Source organism: Corylus avellana, chromosome 5 (genome assembly GCF_965113065.1).
Source record: "Corylus avellana chromosome 5, dhCorAvel1.hap1.2, whole genome shotgun sequence".
In the NCBI taxonomy this organism is placed as follows: Eukaryota; Viridiplantae; Streptophyta; class Magnoliopsida; order Fagales; family Betulaceae; genus Corylus; species Corylus avellana.
In genome coordinates this window covers 7133521-7156895 of record NC_142494.1, presented here as the reverse complement: position 1 = coordinate 7156895, position 23375 = coordinate 7133521, and the positions used below count along the sequence as shown (strand labels likewise).

Sequence of the window (23375 nt, the reverse complement as noted above, 5' to 3'; positions counted from 1 at the left end):
TTAACAGACCATATAGATTGTATTAATTAACATACATAAATATCAGATAACAGGAATATAAACACACAAAGCACGATGATCATCTTATTCACCATGTCATCACATATAGAAACATATAGCTATTAACTAGTAGCTTAGCTTAAACTTGTCAAACCACTTGAGGAATCCCAGAGCAGCATCCCTCGCCTTTTCCGGCGGAGGCGTTGCAGGAGTCAGCGGCTCGAACTCTGCCTTCCACTCAGCTATGCACATTTCATTTTCTTTTCCTTCAATGGGAGCAAAGGAGAAGGTAACCTTGTATGGATCGTACAGCCCACGCAGCTCTCCTCCAATCACATGGTATGTCACCGACTTCCCCATCTCCACCTTTTCTATCTTCTGTGTTGATTCTTTCACGTAGTTGCTCACAGCTGCGTGCAGCAAATCACACAAAATTATGGTGATATTTTCATGCATGCACACAAGAATTGAATTAAGGAATTGAGGTAAGTATTGCTTACTAGAAAGGGAGAGAAAACATATATAAATTGCGGCCAAGACCATCTTAATTCTAACACCCGGTCGCGATCTCGTTCCGACGAGAATTGCGATGAAACTGCTATGAGTAACCGGCCTTAATTCCAACAGAAGGTCTTGGCAACCGTGGCACCGACCGAATGCCTCAATTCTCTCACTTGACATTAATTAGTTCTGAAACACGTCCATTGGACGCTGATCGAACACCACTCTGTCCGGTCGGCCGGGCAGAGATGGGGTATCATGATTAATTGTAGCAACTCTAGCTTAATTATTGTAGATCACTATAATAATATATTTGATTTATGCTTATTATAGGATACTTATGCCCCATTATTTTCTTTATATATAAGAGGTAGAATATTAGAAGAATTTGAATTGGTGAAACAAGGTTTGAGAGAGAGGGATGGATGGATATATATGTATATACCAGGGCCGAGCTTGAAAAGCCTCAAACTTCCAGGGCTGCCATCTCCTTCAATGTATTCGGCTCGGGCAAGCATCTGAGGGTTTATTTTGCTGATGATATCGTTGTCTCTGTACATTTCCCATGCCTTCTCTGCGGGGATGTTCAGAACCACCTCTCCCTTCATGCTCCTCATCTCTCTCTCTCTCTCTCTCTCTCTCTCTCTCTCTCTTCCTGGTTTGTTTTATGTGATTGAATGAGGATGGGGCTTTAAATAAGGAAATAAGGACACAGGGCTAAGAGATGCTCTGCCCACATGGAGATTTCTTTACTTAAAGGATAGTCTAGTGAAGACACGTACTTCTCTCTCTCTCTCTCTCGGTTTGTATTTGGTGCCTATAAATTCTTTCAATTATCTACCTATAAATTACGGTTGTGGACTTGTGGAGCAAGAATTCAACTGAGTAGAGGTATATTTGATTTCAAAAGTAGATGCCAATCTTCACTATCTGCCTATATATTTAAGAACAATTGATATCACAAGCCTTGTGGTGTAGTGAAAGAGACAGAATTCCACTAATTTACTAGTGCAGTTTGCATCAAATATAAAACAATGCTTTTCATGGGATCAGGTTCCTAAAAGACTCAACCATTTCCTCGTATGCTTTTGGAACCCCCACCCCCCCCCCCCCCCCCCCCAAACAAAAAAGGTGAAAAGAAAATAAAAGAATAGGGTCAAACCTAACACGACCTATATTGTTTTATTGCAAGATTTTAATTTACACATTTTGTTTTAAAATTGTATGTTGATTTGATAAGTTTTTCCTGATTTCCTTCCATCCAAAACTGATTAGATAATACTAACTCTTTACAGGAGAGTGAATAGGGCTGGTTATTCGTGTTGGTGTGTCGAGTTTGTGTCAGATCAACTCACAAAACAACATATTAAGAGTCAATCCTCACACAGCCCATTTTGTTAAATGAGTCAAACCCGTCAACCATGATACGACTCATTTAAATACTTAAGTGATAAGACAAGACATGCATCACCCGTCTAACAAGCATGTTGTGTTGGGTTAACCCAAACACAAACCTATTTGACCTATTTTGACTAGCATATGAATTTAAATGCTTCAAAGACAAAACTAACAACGTGCACCATTTTCTCTCAATATACAACGTTTAAATACTACTTGACTGCTAGATCATTAGCAATTGTTAAATTTTAATGAATATATACTACAATCAGGCTCAAAGTTTAATGATTACTAGCGTAACTTACATGCATTTTTAATTGTTTTATAAAAAATGCTCTATTTGTTTTATTTTTTATTTATTTATTTTTTAATTTTTCTAAAAATGCATGAGTATCATAGAAGAGTGAGTGAGAACTGGCATTCTCAGTAGGGCTTAAATGGCAACGATTAACTGCTAATCGCCTGTTTAATCGCTTTTGAAGGTGGTTAGAATTAACTTTTGACTGCCTAAGGCAGTGCGATTAGCGGTTTTAGGATTGAAAAAAACTGTTAACGGCTATATATTATATATTATATAATATATGGGATTGGAAAAAATTATTATATAATATATAATATATATATTATATATATAAATCTAGAAACAATGCCGTATAGTATCACTGCATTACCATTAAAACGAAGTCATTTTTGTTTTTTAATTTTGTCTTTTAAAAAGTAGTTGGTGATTAATAACCGCTATCGCTAGTTAACCGCCTAGGCTGTTAGTGGATTTTACTAACCGCATTTTCACTCCTAATTATTAGTGTGATTGTTGAGTACTTTAGCCTTTTACTCTTTTAAATTTTTGTTTTTTAATTAAAAAAAAAAAAATTATATTGTATACATGTTATGCGGGATGGGTTAAGCAAGTTAACCCGTAATTGACCCGTCTATTTAAACGAGTTAATTTGGGTCAACTTAAATTGACACAAACCCAATTATACAAAACCTTAACCCGTTAATTTAATGTCAAATTTATGTCTGATTCGCAAGTCGTGTCAAAAATTGACAACCCTTTTATAAAAGCTCCACCCCTTCCATCCCTTCATTGCACTCGTCCCATCAAAATTCTTCTATTTTTTTAAAAAAAATCAATATAATACTTAGTACACACAAACACATATATTTATATCAAGATTTACAATATCAATAATTCAAGCTATATCTATTATATTAGGAAGATAATTCATCTTTACTTAAGATGTTCTAATCACGAAATTAAAATAATACTATAAAAAAAAAAGAAAAAAAAAGTTATACGAGTTTATATGAACTTAAAAGAGTCAATCTAAGTTTATATGAGTACAACTCATTTAACAGTCAAGCCTAATTTTGTATTCACGACCAACTCATTAATTAAATGAATCAAACTCGAGTTGAGTTTATATGAGCGTATTATCATACCCACTCAGGGGTTTCAAGCTTTCAGCCCCTTTGTCATGTGTTCGAGCTTATGAAGTAATTAACCAAAAAGAAAATAAAGTTATCGATTTTGTTTGGCTTTCACTAGCCTAGTCATCAAGCACATGCAATTCTATGATCCTTTTTCTGTGGACACCCTAAGAGGGCGTCTGCAGAAATTTAGACAGCCTAGGATTATACAATAATATGGAAATTGGCTGTCTCACAAGCACATGGCATTCTATGATTCCTTTTTTTCTTTTTCTGGGGGGACTTGGAAGTGAACAGGAAAAAGAAAAAAAGAAAAAAAAAATCTTGAATTAAATATTTATGAGTGGGAAAACGAATCTCTTCTGCTGATAAAAGTTCAGTCCTTTTAGCTATTTCACTTTACAATCAATGATAGTAATACAAAACTGTATTGGTAGCACAAAAACTTACAGAAAAGAAAAGGAAGGGCTTCTGGAGAACATAGAATGTGTATGTATATATATATGCTCACAAATTTTAAGCAGCCTACCAAAAAGTAGAAGCATCTCAATGTATTTCTCATACCAATGCTGTAGAGAAAAGTTCTGCATAAACCACTTGCAAATTGAAGCAACAGCATGGCTCCTTTCCACCAAAGATCTCACAGCAAGTGGGAAATGCCTTCAAATTTCTTCTCTCTATAGTTTGAGGAGACAAAGAATGGTGATGGGTTAGCAATTGCAATGGCTACCAAAAAATCTGGGACCAGTGTCTCACAGTAACCATGAAATTATATGAAGAAAGTGTAAAGATCTCACTCAAAATTCACAATAGCAAATCCAATGGGATAACAAAACGTTGATTGTGTAGTCTCATAAACTGATCAAATATTTTGTGAGTGAAAGATTTTACTAGGTCTAATTCAGTTACCAAAATTGAAATGGAGAGAATTTATACATTGGAGGACGGGGAATGCGATTGATTGAGCTCTGCACTCAACATATGATGAAGAAGAACATCAACCCTCTGGCTCCGTGTTTTTGTGCTGCAACAAGCCAAAAGAATGAGACCGGGGTGCTGTTGACATAAAAAATGAATGTAAATAGAGCTTTGCAAAGTGAGAACTAGTTAGTATAAATACCCAACAGATCGTCGATGGTCCTTTCCTCCATCCGCTTCCTAGATTGAGAAGGGAAAAAATAATTAAGAGTCAAGCAGTTGGGTAGAACCATGAATATGAACAGGTGAGAGATCAAAAATATTGGAAACCATAGTGATGGGAAAGAAAAAACACTACTACGAGCAACAAACAAGGTACAGGCAAGAAAAACTTTATTATGGTTTACGATTCCATTTGAAATATTTAGCACAGACTTGATCCTATCTTTCGTAGCATACATTCCCATCCATAAAGCAACTGATTTGGTAAGCTACGTGTACGGTGCACAGGGAACTGCCTTCGGTCCCCCAAACTGACTTACTCATGGCAACCTTCTGGCCGCCCAACGACCTATAACGCTAGTCACTACTCCCACTGGGGCTAGGAAGTAAGCCCAACAACCCAAAGCAGCGAAGAACAAATTGAATTTGCTACAAAAGCCGGCTAAGGGCGGATAAGGTGAAAAAGCTATACTTGTCATGGTTTGGCTTGGCCTCTCTTATCTGCCTACGAAAGAAAGGTATATATATATATATATATATATATATATATATATATAGTATCTGTATTCGTTCATCTTGACTAATTTGATGACTTCAAAACCCAGTATCATGCTCATCAATGATTTTTTGTAAATATATATTTAAGTAAAAAGGGAAATCATTTATCTAAATCATGATCACTTTTTCACAGATGGACCTGGCAGTCTAATTTTCCATTGTAATAAAAAGTTCAGAACAGCTACCAACCTTGTCCTGTTCTGTAGATTTTTCTGATGACTCGAGCTCCATTTCAGCAAAGAATGCCTCCAAGACAAAAGCTACAATCTGAAATTGCATAGAAAACAAACTTCAGTTAGTTTTTTTGTAACTTATGTATTACAATAAGCAATAACTTAAGATGTTACTAGATGGCCACAGCAGCAAAGGCTGCTCATGTTTGAGACTCCCAATAGAAAGATCCTTATATTAAAAGGAAGTCATTATCAACGACCCTGACCACAATCACATATAAAATCTGAAAGATGGAACCAGGGGCCCTCATCTAACCATACCAAACCAACAAAAACTGGTTGCACAGGTTCTTAGTTATGAGCCATTATAAATTTACCATTTAGTACATGAAATTAGATCAAACTACATCATAAAGATATATTACAGCTACTGGTTTAATCAGTTCAGAAAATGTGTTACTGCAGCATCTATTTGAAGAAACAAGTTGCTCTATCCAAAAAAATTGCAAAACAATCAAATGGAGGGCATTTTGCTTCTGCACATTAAGATAACAACGAGCTAATGAGCTGTAGCTCAAATAGCATCTTCTCTCTTTGTAGTGTGTTCAAAACCCACTGGGTGTCTATGTAACTTACCTAAACAGAAAATACAAAGATATGTCATGATAAAAACGAAATACTATAGTATTTAATAAAACTTACCAAATTCAAAACCAGTAACACCGTTATTAAGTAGAAGCTGACAAAATAAGCAAGGGACCACGAAGTTCCTGTTAACTCCTTGTAGCTCTGAAATGGTGAAATACAATTAATTGATGACTTCAAAAGTGTAGGTTACAATTACCATTTAACTTTAAATAATCAAGCCATAAAAGTAAAAGCACAGAATGAAGGATGAACTGCTGAAAACAACTTAAAAATGCTTGAAAATCTTATATAGTCCAAATATCAGCTGTATGTACCACATACGGTTCTCTTAACATTTCAAATAATACAGATTTTTCTAGGGTGGAACTTGTATAAAGCAATGCTTTTTCGCTAAGCCAGTAACTTCATTGAACCAAAAGAGATTGTACCCTTGACGCTGGGCCACACACAATATGTGGGTCCTGCCATGTAACCTGAATACTTTAAAAGGAGGGGATTCATGTCAGGCACAACAGTTTCCTATGATGCCTGGACATGCATGTCGCAGATGTGCCAAGAATATGGTTGCATCACTGACTCATATGAACCAATTGTCTGATTGACTTTGCGTTGTGTCAGGTTCCCACGATATCAAGTTTCATACAGTGTAAGTTTCTACACTTCCTGATATACACAGAACCAGACTGTTCATTAGATGGGGCCTACATTAAACCCATTGGTCCTTGGGATTGACATGCTTGGATGATCTAGATCCATGCAATATTTAAAATGGATGGACAAAGAAATAGTCATGGTTTTCAGATTCCTATTCATGTGTTTGGGGTAGATTCACAGAGTTGCGAACCTATTACCAGCTCTCTTACAAAGAAACCATTCAAATGTCACTACACACAGAATCAGAAAAGCCCATATGAGCATAATCAAGTGAAAATATACAAGAGAAAAAGGTAAAAGTTAGGGAAATTCCCTGGCACTCCATTGGGACATATATTATAAGAGAACAACTACACAGCTATGCTGAGAATACCATTGACTACACAGAAAAAGATGATAATGCAGGACAATATACAAAATTTATAAATAATTGCTCAAAGCAGTCATACCTGCATCCATATATGCCAGTTTCCCATGACTAGCAAATTGAAAAGTGTCACCATCCCATTCGGGTAGTCATTGAAATTGAAAAGTAAATAGCTCATTTTGTCAAGAAAAGTGACTGAAGAAATTGAGATTCACCCTTGCAGGAGCATTAAACAAGTTAAAAGATTATTGATATTAAAATCAAATAGAATTTTCCTATAACCAGCCAGTTCATCAATCTCATGCAGAAAGGTATCAGTCATGCCATGGCTGGATTAAATTAAAAACTAGGAAAGAGTTCCATCAGTTAATAAAGGATACTCATCAGCAGCAAGATCAGTTCCTTCCAAACTGGCATTTCCAGCATTGACAATCCCACCAAAGATCTAGAAATTAAATGAAAAAAAAAAAATGTGAAGCATATTGTAACAGTAACATAAAAGGGAAAAGATTCAATTTTATACACGTATAACAATCAGATGTCTGAAAGATATGCCATGTCAACTGTCAATCTCTAAGATGTAGAAGGCATGGAACCTTTGACACAAGGGCTAAAGCAAAAAAAAAAAAAAAAAAAGGCTCTCGAGTACTACCAAATTTACTGAATGAAGAGAAAATGGGTCAGTACAGGTTAGAAATTTTCTTGTACTTCTCATTCCTACAATGGAAGCACAAGTTAACAAAGAAAGAGAGGTGGCTGAAAAGGGCATCTTTATATTAATGAATTACTTTCTTGGAAAGAAAGCAGAAGAAAAGATTTACCTGTACGCCAAGAGAGCAATAAATACATAGGACACAAAATAAGGTCCCAAGGTATGGCATCAAACTTGGTATAAGGGTTATGAAAGTGGCAATGAAGGCACGGTAACGCTGTACATGCATCAGCAGCCTTATTAACCTTAACAATCTTGCAAGAAGAAGGTAGCGAATCCTGTTGACATTAAAGCAGAAGTACTTGTCAATATGTATTAATAGTTAAGGAAATGCTTAAAAACCTATGATAACCATAAAAAGTACAGTATCAAACTTATCATCAACAACACATTTTATGCACAGCAGAAGAAGAAACACAAGTCAGTGATGATAAAATAGGATGACTAGGACCTCATATTTTCATCCGCAAATATAAGTCAAAGCATTCTCATCTCAGATACAAGCTGGTGAATAAACTATTTGTACGATTCCAAATTATAATTATATTTTCTTTCATATTCTTCACACTATAAATAGAAGGCAGCCAACAATCTCAGTAAAAAACCAATGTGATGAAATTGGGTTGCCTTCAAAAATGCTTTTTCAACTAATTAGATTTGGGCACGTGTATCTTTTTTCTGCCATTTTATCCTTTCTAAGATCATATTCTCCGCCAGCTCATTGTTTAGTGCAGTTGAAAACTAAATAAATTAGTTAATTAATTAAATGACACCAAGGATGTTAATCTATTTTGCTATGACCTTCAAAGATAGCAAAACTTGAAACCAGACTCATAATGGTTTTGGTTGATTTGAAGGCTTTGGACCAGCCCCACTGGCAACCACAAATATATTGGCTTTTGATTCAATTATCAATGCCTGTAGCTGTTTCCAAAGTTCACTCTCAACCAGATTCAAGGTATAGAAGTGATTTTTCCAGACCAAAATTGCATATTATCTGAATCCAGTTTCATCAGCTACTTCTAGTCCCAAATATAGAAACATTGTCTCTAATGCAATATTTAGACAGGTAAAATCAACATTAACCTAGATGATAATTGTTTTTTTGGAGGATAAAGAAAAACTTCCATACCAGATGGAAAATGTACACCAGTAAAACAACAAGAAAATACACCTAGTTATCCTGATCCAATTCTAAGAGTTTATCACCAACAAAAGTGTGAGGGTTCCCTAATTTAAGAAATGTGCTTATTTGTAGCTGTCAGTCAGATACGGTCTATATATATCATATATATTTAGCCATAATTAGTCTTTCTAGTTATGGCATGTTCTTGTATTATAGCTATAGTATTTTGTAATTAATAGGTAGATTTTAGTTACCTTATTTGTTTCCCTAGATTGCTGTAATCGCTGAGATACAGCCTGTAATTACCTAGACAATTTCTATATAATACGAGCAACCCTCACATTGAGGGGTATTCAGTACAATTGATATGGTATCAGAGCCTAAATCATGTAAATTAGGGTTTTGATTCGAGTTTTTTGAGTTGGGTCGGGACTGAGTTATTGGTCTTTTTGGCTGTTGGTAACTTCAGGGGAAGTTGTCGATAATTCTGTTGAGGGTAGGGAATTTATTCTTACCGGAATTTCTAGAGGATTTCGGCGTGGAGGTTTTGGGGCTGCCGAAGATTTCTGGAGGAGTTGGGCTGTTGGCTTCGATCTCGCTCTCGTCGGTGACACTCTCGTTGTTGACGTTGTCATCGTTGTCTGGTTCCGTTGCCGGCGTGGAGGTTTTGGGGCTGCCGGAGATTTCTGGAGGAGTTGGGGTTGTTGGCTTCGATCTCGCTCTCGTTGGTGAGCGTGGACTGTCGCTGGTTCTTAGTGCGGTTTTGGTGCGTGGAGCGTGGACTGTCGCTGTTTCTTAGTGCGGTTTTGGTGCATGGAGCGTGGACTGTCGCTGTTTCTGGTTGGACTGTTGCTGGTTCTTGGTGCGGTTTTGGTGTCAGAAGAGGGATTTGAACCCACGCCCGTGGTTTAGTGCTTGCTGGGCAGGATGTCTTGACACTCGGCAGTCTGTCACGGGTTGGTGCATGTTTCTTGGTGATTCTTTGATTTCTTGGAAAAGTAAGAAGCAAGCTCGCATTTCTAAATCATCTACTGAATCCGAATACCGGGCAATGTCTGCTGCTTGGTTTGAGATTGTCTGGCTTCGTGGGCTTTTGGCTGAGCTTGGTTTTTCTCAACCTGATTCTACTCCTCTTCATGCTGATAATACTAGTGCCTTTCAAATAGTTGCTAATCTTGTTTACCATGAACGTACGAAGCATATTGAGGTAGACTGTCATTCTATTCGGGAAGCCTTGGACACTCGTGTTATCTCTCTTCCTCATGTTTCCACTGATCTCCAGATAGCTGGCGTTTTCACGAAGGCTCTGACACGACAGCGTCATCAGTTCCTTGTGGGCAAATTGATTTTTCTTGATCGACCAGCATCAATTTGAGGGGGGATGTCAGTCAGATACGGTCTATATATATCATATATATTTAGCCATAATTAGTCTTTCTAGTTATGGCATGTTCTTGTATTATAGCTATAGTATTTTGTAATTAATAGGTAGATTTTAGTTGCCTTATTTGTTTCCCTAGATTGCTGTAATCGCTGAGATACAGCCTGTAATTACCTAGACAATTTCTATATAATACGAGCAACCCTCACATTGAGGGGTATTCAGTACAATTGATAGTAGCAATCCTTTACTTTAGAATAAGAAGCTACTCTGTTCCTTGTATCTCAATTAGTCTATCTTTTAACACCAACAACACTTCAATTATAGAAATGTAAATATCATTGAGAAGTGTCCTAATGTGAGAGCAATTGGATGATTTCTCTTGCTTTCATTGTTAGAGAGAGAGGGGTGTGAGTATGAGATACTTGGGTTTTTGCTACGTGGAATCGAAATCATTTGAGGTGCGATTGGAGGTTAGCGGGGGTGTTCGTCTGGCCAAGAGGAGTCGAGGAATTTTTCGGGCGGTAATCCTAGGATGGCCAAGCGTGTTTTGGCTGTTGAAAGTGATGGAAGTGTTTATGAAAGGCGAAGACCTACGCGAGAATTGGAAGACTTTTTGCCAAGAAATCATAGTGTATGTGGTGCATCGACGAGGCAACAAATTTGGACGATCCATTGAGTTGTCAAAATATGAAGGGGGAGGGCGGCGAAGTTTCGTTATCATTAAGGGTAGAGACGAGAAGGGTTGGGGTGATTCCTAGGTTTAGTTGCAGCAATCGAAGGTGTATTATGAGAAGCAACAAGAAGGGGTGAATAAGACTGGGAAGCAACCTGTGGAATTAACGGTGGGGATGTTACATGAAGGCCGATTGTATGTGGCGGCGGCGGAAGGAAAGACGACCGGAGAAGATAGCAAGGTTCTGATCAAGGGTAGTTTAGAGAATATTGAGATCGTAACGCATGCCATAATGGGCAATCCACAATCTAGGGACAAAGATCAAGCCATAGGAGAGGGCTCGACGAAGTTGAGTATGGAAGGAGCTAGAAATCTAGAACCGTTGAGGATTTTATTAATTTCAATGAAGAAGAAAGCAGAGAGGTTATTGGGCTGTTTGGAGATGGGCTTTGAGAACAAAGGAGAGGGAATACTGAGGGGCCAGGTGTTGTGCTGGTAGATGTTAGAAACGGAAGTGGGCCTAGTCAGGTGACAGATGTGGATATCAGATGGTGACTAACATATACACTCGTCGATCACCTGAAAAGACTACATCCAAGTGGAGAGTGAAGGTGGGTGTGCAGGGAACGACGGTGGCGATGCACTAGATGATGGAGGAAGCCATGCCGACGTCAGATGTAGCCGCTAAAGTCACTAGGCGTCTGGCAAGCATTGTAGCTGGCAAGACTTTGACTCTCCAGGTGGTGGGTACGGAATCGCGATGGGGATTTGAAGAGTCGGATACTGGGTATCAGGTAGAAAAGGCCGAACAGCTCAGCTTAATCGAGAAGGATGCGGAGGAGGTTGGGGAGGATGGTCTAGTGGTGCAGGGGCAGAGTCCTAATGGGTCAAGGGTCTAACGGATTTCAGCAATGGTGGAGGTAAGGGAGATAAGTTTAGACGCAGAGAACACCGACCAGCAGCCTGAGAGGGGAGAGGAGAGGGGGTGAAGTGGTGGGACAGGAAAGTAGCTTCGATGGGGCTGTGTTGGTGAGGAGTTTGCAAGAGCTGCAGGTGGATAGTGGGCATGGGTCCTGTTCAAATGCGAAAAAAGATCAAGTTGGAGATGAAGATGAGGCAGCTGTGAAAGTGGGGGAGGGAGGGGAGCTGAGAAAGGGTGATGCAGAGATGGGAGTGGGTATGAGTGGAGTGGTAGAGTTGGGACTACTTTCATCGTGTCAGAGGGAAGCGTTGGCTATTTGTGATGGGTCTTGTTCAATGTTTGAGGATATAGTGAAGGGAGAAGGGGGTGATGCTGTGATGGCAGCGGTGACATGTCCAGTAGAGGAAAGTGAAGGACTCCAGATTCTGGATATTCAACCTTTGGCGGTAATGGGGGAGAAAGAAAGGGCGTCCGTGGGGTCTCCAAATTTGGTGGAGAGAGTAAAGGAATTTTGTCACGTGTTGGGCTTCTCGTACGAAGGTTTTGAGGACAAATTAATGGATTTGTTCACTGCAATTGAAGTTGATTGATCTCACAATGGTGCGGGTAGTGGCACTGAGATGAGTGGCAAAGCTGGGAATCGAGGAACCCGAGAATTAAAGAGGTTGGTATGTTCAGTGAATTATGATGTGAGGGGCCGACAATCATCTAGATTGAAAGGAAAGGGAAGGGCAAACAACTGTCAATTATGAAACTGAAGATCATTTCATGGAATGGGAGAGGCCTGAATGATATTGAGAAAAGAGTGAAGATTAGGAGGATGTTAAGGGAGTGGAAAGTTAATATTGTATGTTTACAAGAAACTAAAATGGAGGTTGGGAGGTGGTACAAAGTATGTGGGGATGTATCCATGTTGATTGGTTGTACTTGGGGTCGAGGGGGGCAGCAGGAGGTATTCTGTTAATGTGGGACAGAAGAGTGGTTGAGAAGAGTGAGGAGTGCGTGGGGAAGTAAGTGGTAGCAGGTGCATTCCGTGGTGTTACAGCTAATTTTGAATGGGCATTTGCGGGTCTTTATGGACCCAATGACGATGTGGAAAGAAGAGGCCTTTGGGATGAGCTTGCGCGGGGGGGGAGGGGCGGAGATTTTAATGTAGTTTGGTACCCTTGTGAAAGAGTTGATGATTCCTAGCATACACAAGCAATGGGTGAATTCTCTGACTTTATCTTCGAGCAGGGACTTATGGATATTCCATTGATAGGGGGAGTTTCACATGGTTTAATTGTCGCACATGGTCTAGAATTGATCGTTTTTTGCTCTCTACGGAGTGCGAGGAATATTTTCCAGATGTATCTCAAAGACAACTACCACGGTTACTATCAGATCATTTTCCGTTGGTGTTGGATTTTGGAGGGGGGAGTCGAGGTAAGAGACCTTTTAAATTTGAAAATATGTGGTTGCAAGCAGAGGGTTTTGTGGAGCATGTCAAGAAGTGGTGGGGATTGTATAAATTTGATGGCACGTTGAGTTATGTGTTGGCATAAGCCTTGAAAGGTGATCTGAAAAAATGGAATGAAGAGGTATATGGGAATATACGGAAGCAGAAAAAGGTGATGGAGGCGGGCATTTGTGAGCTGGATATGATAGCAGAGGGGAGATCAATAATTGCGTTGCATATGGCAACCGTACAACGTTGCATATATGGAGGATGACCCCTTAATGTTTGATGTGGTGTCTTTGGAGGGAGTGGAATGCTTGAAGCTTTAAAGATTGGGAGACTAGTTTGCTCGATTTGAAGAAGCCTACATTCTCTATTAACATGGAGAGTGGCGGGGGATATTTCGCCTATTTCTAATTTTTCTGATTTTTTAGATTTATGTTCTTCTATCTCTATGAGTTAAGGGCTCTCTTGTATACTTCTCGTGTACTTAGGTTGCGCCCCTCTGCACTTTGAATGAATATAGATTATTTATCAAAACAAAACAAAACAAAACAAAAAAAAAAATGTGAGCAATTTGACGAAGACAATGGGGATGTCATTTAACATTATCCCAATAATCTGTCATCATTCCTAGACTAAGAAATTCCTATTCTTCAAAATATTTTCATATAAGCTAATAAGCTCAAAAGCAAATTAGGACAAATAAAGGGAAATAAAGCAATTTAGAGTTATGCAGGAAAAAAAAAAAAAAAAAAAAAAGGAAAAAAAGAAAGGTTTTTCCTACCATTCTCCATTGGAAAGAAAAGTTAGTCCATCAGGGCTCACAAAAGTTATGGTCTCTCCAATAACTGCATGCATAAGAATCATCTGTCACAGCAATTTAAATGCAAGCTTGAATAAAGCAAACCAGTAAAGCAAAGGATCTTGGATCTATATAACAATCTTACAAAGGGACGATTTAGCAATAACAAAAGTAGTTTCTATAAACATTTCTACTTATCGAATACAATGCCTCGTGCATTTACCACTCTATCGTCAGTTATTCATATTATTCTGATGCCTATAAGTCTGATTCCGTGATTCTAATTGAATAGTACTTGAAAAAAAAAAAAAATGGATGTTATCATCCAATCCAATTACCTATAATCCATGTAACCAGAAAATCAAAGCGGTTTTGGCCATCCCTCCAATAATTCTCAAATCCAAATGAATAGACCTTTAAAGCCATTTCCAGTACATATATCCAACCTGTGGGATAAAATGAAAAGAAAAACAGATCCATTAATTTCAACAGAAAATAAGTGTCAACATATCAGACGCTATTTTGACTAGTGAGCCCAAATGCACACAGAGTAAGGAGTTAATAATTAAAACAGTTCTAAAGCAGGCTCATTTAGATAACTCAAAAGAAGTGAGCAACCAGCTGATTCACATATTTTTATCTTATAATCTCAATCTAGCAGGTACACACAAAATTGTAAGAGTTTCAATTATGACTAACTCCAACACTGTACCTAAAACTCTCAAATCGTAAAACAGAGTTCTATCCCAAGTCAAAAACTCTCAATAACAGTAATTGCTTTTTCACTTTTCCTTCACCGAAGAAGACTGACGAGACAGCTTTGAACACAATTGAATAGGTATTTTGAAAAAAAAAAAATGGAGACAATATTTTCTTTGAAGCAAGTATGCATCAATAAGTCTAAAAGTCAACCTAGCAGCACAAGAAACTGCAGCACTAAGTGTGCTACTACCAGAATGCTAGGATGCTTGTGTATGTGAATGTGTCTAGTCTAGTATTTATGTGTTGTGGTCGCCCTCACATGCGATATATAAAACCCTACGCATATATTTGATTCAAATATAATACACTTTCTGCTTGACAAGGTATCAATGCTCAGGAAGGCCATAAATATTGGTTTTAAGCGTCAGTGGTGATGGTTAGAACAGCAATTGACCATCTCAACCATTGGATATATTCATGTTTACGAGAGCTTCAACTCAAAATCCTTCGGTGGATCACTTCAAGCTCTCATCACTGACATAAATGGCCAATGACACTAAATGCTGGCTTAAAATATTGATCCACTAAAACCTTATAACACCGATGAAAATGCACGTAGTTATCTTCAAGGAAACCATAGTTTCTCTCTTAATCATTCATTAGACACAATAAACAGCAATTCAGACAAAGAGCAGCCAACCATGACTAGTGGTGAAAAAATCCATGTTGTCAATCTTGATTGCCTGAACAATTCCAGATATGAGTGCTAGAATTGCATCAACTCAGAAGCTCACCATAAACATCTTTAGACCATAAGTTGTTGGTTAGCAAAAATTAACGTGTATAAGTGAAGATAGGTTACTCCTCAGCAACACTTACCAAAAACAAACTCTAACTCTTGCCAGACCTTTTGAGCAGAATTATTTTCTATGTCAAGCTGCAATAAAATAAGTATTCCACATTAGCATGATCCATCATGAACGCAGGCTACAACTTAAATGATCCACCTGGCAATCAATTATTCAGAAGCCAACAGTCGAGAAAACACAAGCATAAGACATTTATTAAAGCAATAATAGGACCAAATACATGTTTGGAGTAGGAATTTAAATATGTGATTCTAAGTTCATTCTATTTTCTGTATTGTCTAGCAAGAATCTGGACAACTATCTCCACTAAGGAAGCATTGATTAAAAAGGCTTCCTCTTCCCTTTCCAATTGTTTAGGAGCAAGTAGTCGAGAAAACACAAGCATCAACATTTATTAGAACAATGATAGGACCAAATGCATGTTGTTTGGGCACTTGGTGAATTGTTGTACAGTTGGTACAGTACTTGGTGGGGGTGATTGCCGGGTAGCGGACTACTGGGTCATAGTAGGAATTTAAATATGCGATTCTAGGTTCTTTCAATTTTCTGTATTGTCTAGCAAGAATCTGGAAAACTATCTCCACTAAGGGAGCATTGATTAAAAAGGCTTCCTCCTCCCTTTCCAAGAATGTCAAGAGTGAAGTATTACGTTTCTTTTTAGTGCCAAAAGAACGTTTCATCTATATTTAAAGGTTCCTATTCCTCTTAGATGTAGCTGGTTTAGATTCTCTCTCTCTCTCTCTCTCTCTCTCTCTTGTAGTCCGAAATCACATAGACCAGGTGTCAGATGGTAGATGTATTACTGATTTCCTTAATCTAAAACCTAACTGAAAACACTGACATATAAAGCAGGGCACAAAAGCTGCTCATATGGTAACTAAATCTGACAAATCCTCTTGACACTGGATGTGATATTAGTACTTGACAGGTGACATTGTTAGTTAACACGGAAAACAAATCCTCTCTTAAGGCTGGATTGTGGTGGGATCTGCAGCTTATTAATAATGAGCAGCAGAAGCAGCAATCTGATCACAACCTAGGCCAAAAAGGAAGATCTGATACAATTTACAAGACACTTTAGTACTTTGAGGACATGATGCTCACATCAAGCTGTGTTTGATACTTGTTTGAACATTTGGATACAGATTCACCAACAATCCTGAAGAATTGGAGAATTGCGAGGGTGTAAGGCATTTTTGCCCAAAAAATAAAACTCACACATTATTATTATTATTATGCTGATATTTCTCAGTACCTATGGTTATTCTGCAAGTGTAAAACCCTAGAACACAGAATAATATACATCTCTATTAATAAATTTCACAAAGACGATGTAGATATCCAAGTCCCCTAGTAAAGATTTTTTGAAGTTGCCATGTTTTACAGCCCATGTCCATGATGAAACTGGTCCTTACATTTTTTTTTTTTTTTTGATAAGTAATAACCTTGAAACTTACATTTGTCTCTAGAAATTATAAATCCTTCTTCTCGAATTGGGCTATTAAAGGTCCCATAAGTGCTGCCTCTTGAGAAATGTTCTGAATCCTATTTGTGTGGCTTTTATCCTATTTTATTCTCCGCTTTAGAATACTTAAAGAAGGCCCTCCAGGCATAGGGTGGGGGAAGGGAGTGGAAAAAAGCCAACCAAGAACCAAATTTCAAACCTCGCAGACAAATAATTATGACCATCTGAGTTCTGTTTCATTTGAAACATGCAGTGAAGGAATAAAATTAATTCTATACCACAAATGATGAACCTTGACAATGGATTGCATCCAGAAATCACATCCTCATTGAGAATGAAATTTCATTCATAGCACTAACATCATACAACTAGTTGCATCCGACATGAATATCAAAGCTGAATTTGATCCATAAAAATGAGAAAAAATCCAATTCAATTAACTCTATATGTTGATCAGGGTAACAAATGTAAAACAGTAGTTCTATTTAAATAAAATCTGTACCGTTGTTTCAACAATAACAGCAACTAGATTCAGTATAAGAATGAAGGATACGATGTATCCAAATTTGGGACTCCGTACAAAGCCTTTCAACTTTTTGGAGAATGGTGAACGGTAGAATGATGGAAATCTTTCAAAGCAAGATGGCTGCAACCAAAATGCACAGTATGTCAGCATCAAGGTTGTAGTATAAAGCTCTTTAACCCAAAAATGAGCTTCCTAATGTTTCAGATCTACGGCAGTTTGGACTTACAGAATCCTCCTTCTGGAACTTAAGAGCAATGGCATTGCAAATGTCAGCAAATTCATCCAAGTTGATCTACAGGTCAAAAAGGTCCAGCAAACAAATCAGACAAATACACATAAAATAAATAAAAGTAACCATACAAAGTTCTTTTATAACATCCATCCCTACAAAAACATAAAAGGACAAGACAAACCAAAACCAACTTTTTACTACAGGGTTGCATCACTTATAATCGTTTTGACCAAATTTAAGCTGAATTACTTGGGAGGACAGTGCTTGGTCAAAAATCATGATTTACATTCCAGATTGGAGATTGTTGAAGGAATTCATGCTATAGGATATGAGAACACTGAATCTCAAGCAAACCAAAAAAATAATCATGTAGTGGTAAGCAAATGGTGAACTGATGCACTTGATGAGTTGTATCTCCAAAAGATCAAAATATAGGGTATATTGGTAATTAAAGGTCTCTTTCTTTCCTAGATTATCCTATTTCCATCCTATCATCCTTCTCCACTACCAATCAAGGAAATTGTCATCCTTTTTCCATGTGTCCTACTTTCCATCCTTACTACCAGACGGGAAAGCAACATCCCTTACTCTCTTTTCTATCCTATATTCTCCATCCTTATACTTTTAAATCCCTATCAACAAATAGAAACATTAGGTCCCACCATTAATCAGAAAGAGGGTAGAGATCAATAAGCTATAGCAAAAGCATTGCTGAGCTTTCTACATTGGCAATATTCTTGAAACAATAGGGGGTAATGAAGCTCTTTCATAAGGCCAGAATGTATTTGAGGATCACCTCTTCATTGTTTGGATCTCTAGCTAACTAAAGAATTAAAAGAACTAACTTCTTGGAGGTTTGTTAAAGGAATGCATGAATAGTTTCTACATATAGAGGGAACTTAAAATGGTACAAAAATGTAATACCCCAAAATTTATACCTAGAATAAAGGTGATCTTAATATCAAGGATAAGGGGGATTTGCAATTTTATTAAGATTTATATGGAATTTGGTAAATAAGACTTGATGTGAAAGATGATGGAAAATCGCTAGTTAGAATTTTAGTGGGTTATTTTGGACGCCGAAAATTCTATTGAGTAACCTTAAATAAAACTGTTTGAAGACCTTATAGAATGATGAGAAAGGAAGATTTTAAAAGTGGTTTCATGATTTTTGGATGCTTGTAGAAAGAGTTATAATTTTTAGAAGATGCAAGTGTCAAAACAAGAATTTCAGTCAAACAGAGGCACCGAATTTCGTGGTACTTTTGAGGTACCAAACAGTTATGGGCTACTATGATTTTTGGATATGTTGTGCGTCTTTGAATGAGGAAAATTTCAAGCCAAAGTTCGTGTCATTTGGAATTAAATTAAAAGAGTTAATGATTTTTCCAAGTTTAATAGGTCAAGCTGTAGAATAGTTGAAATACCTGCGATTTGGGAAATTAATTGGATGGGTTAATGATATCCGTAAGCCACGATTTTTGGGTATGTGGTAGCCTGAAGGTTTAGGTTCATTGAGGATTAATTATAGATTTTTTTTTATGACCACGTTCTTATGTAAATGCATGAGTTTGTTTTAAAACTTTGAAAATCATCAAGCTCACATAGCCTTGTATGATAAGTTGCATGGAGACCAACTTTAACTTGCTTGGTTGACACCTAAAGCTACAGGTGTTATACAGCATGCCTGTATCATTTTCTTGGTTGACACTTAAAGTAACATGTGCTTCTATGGCTTTCTTGGTGGACACTTGTCTTGTGGTTTAGAGGGACTTGAATGTGTGTGGGACACTTGGTGGACACTTGTCTTGTGGTTAGAGGGAATTGAATGTGTGTAGGACACTTGATGGACACTTGTCTTGTGGTTTAGAGGGAAGCGGATGCATGTGGGACAAACATGTGGCAAGCTCTCAAGGGAAAATGTCCCACATACAGTAGGTATTTAAGGAGAGCAAATCCACTTAATTGCTCACAGCTCAAGTGAGCGTGAGATGAGGGAGAGATCCGGAGGAAGAGAAGATAGAAAGAGGAAGAAAAGAAAGGAAAGAGAGGAGAAAGAAAGAGGAAGAAGAGAAAGAAAGAGGAGGAAGAAGGAAAATAAAATAAAAAAAAAAAAAATGAGAACTCTTCAAGGTAATATTTTCATATCTTTTATGGTATTTTTAGTATGTAGCTAAATTCCTAATTAAGTTGATGCTTATTGGGTTTAGATGCTAATACGTCTTATGATAATTAGAGTGATTGTTGTAAATGTTTCTAAGCTTTTGATATTGGGAGTAAGTTGCTAAATTAAATGGCTTAGGTGGAGAATAATAGTATGGCTAGATAAACTTCTTGATGATTATATAGTGATAAGAATATTATAACCTTGGTGTTTTAGTGTAAAGCAATTGGTTAAATTAAGCCCTTAGTGGAGTCGATTATTAGAATTCTATGTGAGGCATATAAATCAAGCATGGTAGGGTTGATGTCACTATAATGTTTTTGGCTAAGGATATACGATGGTGGGATAGAGATTAGAGTTAAGATCCTTAGCAACTAAAGTGATGCATGATTGAGACTTGAAAACGAATTGATGACTAAGGTACTTTTTACCTTCGTTGTAGGAATTGTGAGTTGGTTGCGGATTCAAAATAAGGGGGCACAACACCAAAAACCCCAACAGATTTTATTATCAATCTTTTAGAAAAATGTTGGAGATTTTATAAAGAATCCACTTACATGATTTTCAATTGCACTTCCTTCCATATTTTAATGACAAGTTTTATTTATTCATATGTCATTGTTTAAGAATTTTACGTGATACAGTTACCATATTTCATGATTTATGCATGACTGCAATTATGAATGAAAAGAGCTCTCAAAGTTAATGGCACAGATGAGTTTACAGATCATATGAAATGCTATATGTGCATTCATGGCACAGTATACAGTTACAGATGAGTTTATAGATCATATGAAATGTTATATGTGCATTCATGGTTATAAATGTTTAACCCGAGACTCGATTATAGTGACGATCTGTACAGCATAGAGTAGCATGGCAAGCACACTGAAGGATGGTTACGAGAAGGTGCGTGCTACCGGCCAGGTGGCCTTCACCTAGGGAAGTTCCCAACCTAGTAGCTCTCCCTTATGACGACAGGATGAGCATATAGGTCCTTCGAGACAAACCAACGTGCGCTGCTCACGGTAAATTTGTGGTGTCGAATCAAAGGGTAAAACAACTATTTGGAAGAAAAGTAAAAAGGAAGTGCTTACTCTTTTTGCAACTCTCATGCTTATTATGTTATTCTGCATAAATTGTTATTGTGCATGACAGAGATTTTGACATAAAAATCTGCATAGCATGTTTTATAGCATCTTGGTGTTGTGGCTACTTACTGAGTTGTCGAACTCACCCCTTCTCCCTATACATCTTTTTCAGATTGCTCTATATATCGTAGTACTGAAGACATGGGTACCGGTGTGCCTCTTAGTTGTTAAAGATCCTATCGCTGCTTTATGGACTAACAGGAGCAGTAGCAGTAGAAGTGTCTGGGACTCCATTCTATAGACTAGACCGCTTTGGTTAAGCATAGATGGTGTAACTTTATTGCTTATGAGATTATTGAATACTAGCACATTATGTGTTTGTGATTTTATAATGAGAGATTATAGTATCCTGTGACGTTATGTTTCTGAGGTGATCTTATATTAGGAGAAATATATTTTTTTTAATAAGTATATGTTACAATTGCTCCCAATCGCACTCTAACCAAGAGCTTAAGTAATAAATATACCTTGAAGTCACCACTGTCATCCAGCTCATCAAATATCAACTCAAATTCTTCTCTTGATATTGGTGGCAAAGTCCTATATGAAATTTATATAAGACATCCTTCAAGATTCATAAAATAAATATCACAAGCAAGCAGTAGAAATATTGAAAGCCATAATTAAGAAAAGAGCGTTGATTTCATAAGAGAAGCTGATCTGTTGTGGAAAGAGCCAATGAAACATATATAAACCACATGTTAGTAGTTTCTTTGCTAGACCACGGATCCAATGTCAAAAACAAAGCATAAAATGAAAAGTGATTCACTGAGCTTCTAATCGGGATGTCACAACTGAAAAGCAACAGCTAATGGTTGTGGAATCACTTGCCTTTAGGCTGCCACCTGATCCTTCCTGCACCTAGAGTGGCCTCTCACAGTTTCTCGTTTTTATAGATAACTTCATTTATTAGAATAATTTGTTTGAAAAAATATTCTGCGAATGGTGAAATATAAATCATCCTTACACTTTTAAGTGGTCTGAAAAGAAGGATTCCATGATTGGACAACAGAAAGTCAAGAGATTGTTTACTTAAGAAATTGTTTAAAGTCAATGGATCTATTTTAGAGGATGAAACTGGTAGTATGTACACAGGCTCCTCCAAGGGCGGTTTTCTTTGCGTGGTTGGCGGCTTTGAGCAAAATTCTAACCCTAGATAACTTTAGGAAGCGACATGTGATTGTGGTGAACAGATGTTATATATGCAAGAAGAGTAAGGAGACGGTGGATTATCTTCTTCTTCATTGTGAGGTAGCGTTTGCTTTGTGGAGTGCCTTTTTTGGTCGTTTTGGGTTATCGTGGGTGATGCCTAGACGGGTTTTCGAGTTGCTAGCCTGTTGGTGGTCTTCAGGAACTGGGGGGGGGGGGGGAGTGCTGTGGTCTGAAATATGGTGCCTACTTGTTTTTTTTTTATGTTTATGAAGAGAGAGAAATAATAGGTGCTTTGAGGACTTGGAGAAGTCCTCCGGGGACATTTTATCCTCTTGTTCATTTTATCCTCTTGTTTCCATACCTTGTATCTCTGGACTATAGCGTATGTTTTTCCCCTTCTAGTTAGGTGATCCTCTTTGTATACTTCTAGCGTACTTTGTGGCGCCTTACGCTTTCAATAAGACTAATGGTTACTTATCAAAAAAAATAATTTATTAGAAGAAAAGGCAAAACCCTCGTACACAAAAAGTATACAAGAGATACAACCAGTGGTAGATCTAGGAGTTTGTATTAGGAGGGGCAAAAGAAGAAGAGTAGAGGTGGGAGAAGGAGGAGTAGGGGTTAGGGACAAGAAAACTAAAAAAATACCCTTAGAAAAAAAATTTTTCAAAAATTTTTGGAGGGGTGGGCAGGGACAAAAAAAAATTCAAAAATTTACCACCGCATACAACCACTCTAATGGTGTCTGAAATTTAAAGAGTTAAAAATACCTACAAGATTTGAGGAGAAATTAGGAACATAAGTTACAGCCCAATGTAGGAAAGATCTCAAGGAGGATCTTAAACAAAGCACATTAGACTCGCAGTCCTCAAATAGGCGCCAATTTCTTTCTCTTCAAATGCTCCACATTAATAATGCAAGAATAACTTTCCATATGGCCTCATTAAAATGTCTCCGTCCTTGAGTCTTCCAACAATGTAGCACTCCTAGGATATTGCTAGGCATGACCCACAAAATTCCGAATAAGTTTAGAACAAGGTACCAAAGATTACTAGTAAACTCACAATCGAGGAGCAGGTGATTTACAGTCTCCTCGCGTGGGCAAAACTAATTAACAGGAATAAGACCCACCACCTTCTTTGATTATCAATCGTGAGGATTTTACCCAAAATTGCTGTCCA

General features: G+C 37.6%; 2 protein-coding genes across 3 annotated transcripts in view; both read right to left on the bottom strand.

Annotated features, from left to right (window-relative positions):
* LOC132183166 (MLP-like protein 423) lies at positions 1–1151 on the bottom strand. The gene is made up of 2 exons (XM_059596566.2): positions 947–1151; positions 1–410 (listed from the first exon to the last, which is right to left on the bottom strand). Exons 1-2 carry the CDS (start codon positions 1116–1118, stop codon positions 127–129), a joined length of 456 nt encoding a protein of 151 aa, XP_059452549.2. The 5' UTR covers positions 1119–1151; the 3' UTR covers positions 1–126.
* A 2487-nt stretch (positions 1152–3638) lies between these two features.
* TPC1 (two-pore channel 1) overlaps positions 3639–23375 on the bottom strand; it is a 49009-nt gene continuing 29272 nt past the window's right edge. Inside the window, exons 11-24 of one of the 2 annotated variants that reach the window (XM_059593216.2) lie at positions 21510–21582; positions 17722–17787; positions 17472–17615; positions 15515–15572; positions 14272–14379; positions 13916–13979; positions 7695–7863; positions 7254–7318; positions 6956–7046; positions 5907–5993; positions 5221–5298; positions 4454–4491; positions 4270–4357; positions 3639–4010 (exon numbers count right to left, since the gene is read on the bottom strand). In XM_059593216.2, the coding sequence (XP_059449199.2) occupies positions 3996–4010; positions 4270–4357; positions 4454–4491; positions 5221–5298; positions 5907–5993; positions 6956–7046; positions 7254–7318; positions 7695–7863; positions 13916–13979; positions 14272–14379; positions 15515–15572; positions 17472–17615; positions 17722–17787; positions 21510–21582 (1144 nt within the window). In that variant the 3' untranslated portion in view covers positions 3639–3995. Of the gene's footprint in view, positions 4011–4263; positions 4358–4453; positions 4492–5220; positions 5299–5906; positions 5994–6955; positions 7047–7253; positions 7319–7694; positions 7864–13915; positions 13980–14271; positions 14380–15514; positions 15573–17471; positions 17616–17721; positions 17788–21509; positions 21583–23375 lie in introns of those variants that run through there. The other variant, XM_088516369.1, reaches the window with a different exon arrangement.

Excerpts from the sequence above, each read along its gene's own strand:
- LOC132183166 (XM_059596566.2), bottom strand. The coding sequence starts at position 1,118 with ATGAGGAGCATGAAGGGAGAGGTGGTTCTGAACATCCCCGCAGAGAAG. Across the intron at positions 411-946 it reads GCTTTTCAAGCTCGGCCCTG|CTGTGAGCAACTACGTGAAA; the intron begins GTATATACATAT and ends TGCTGCACGCAG.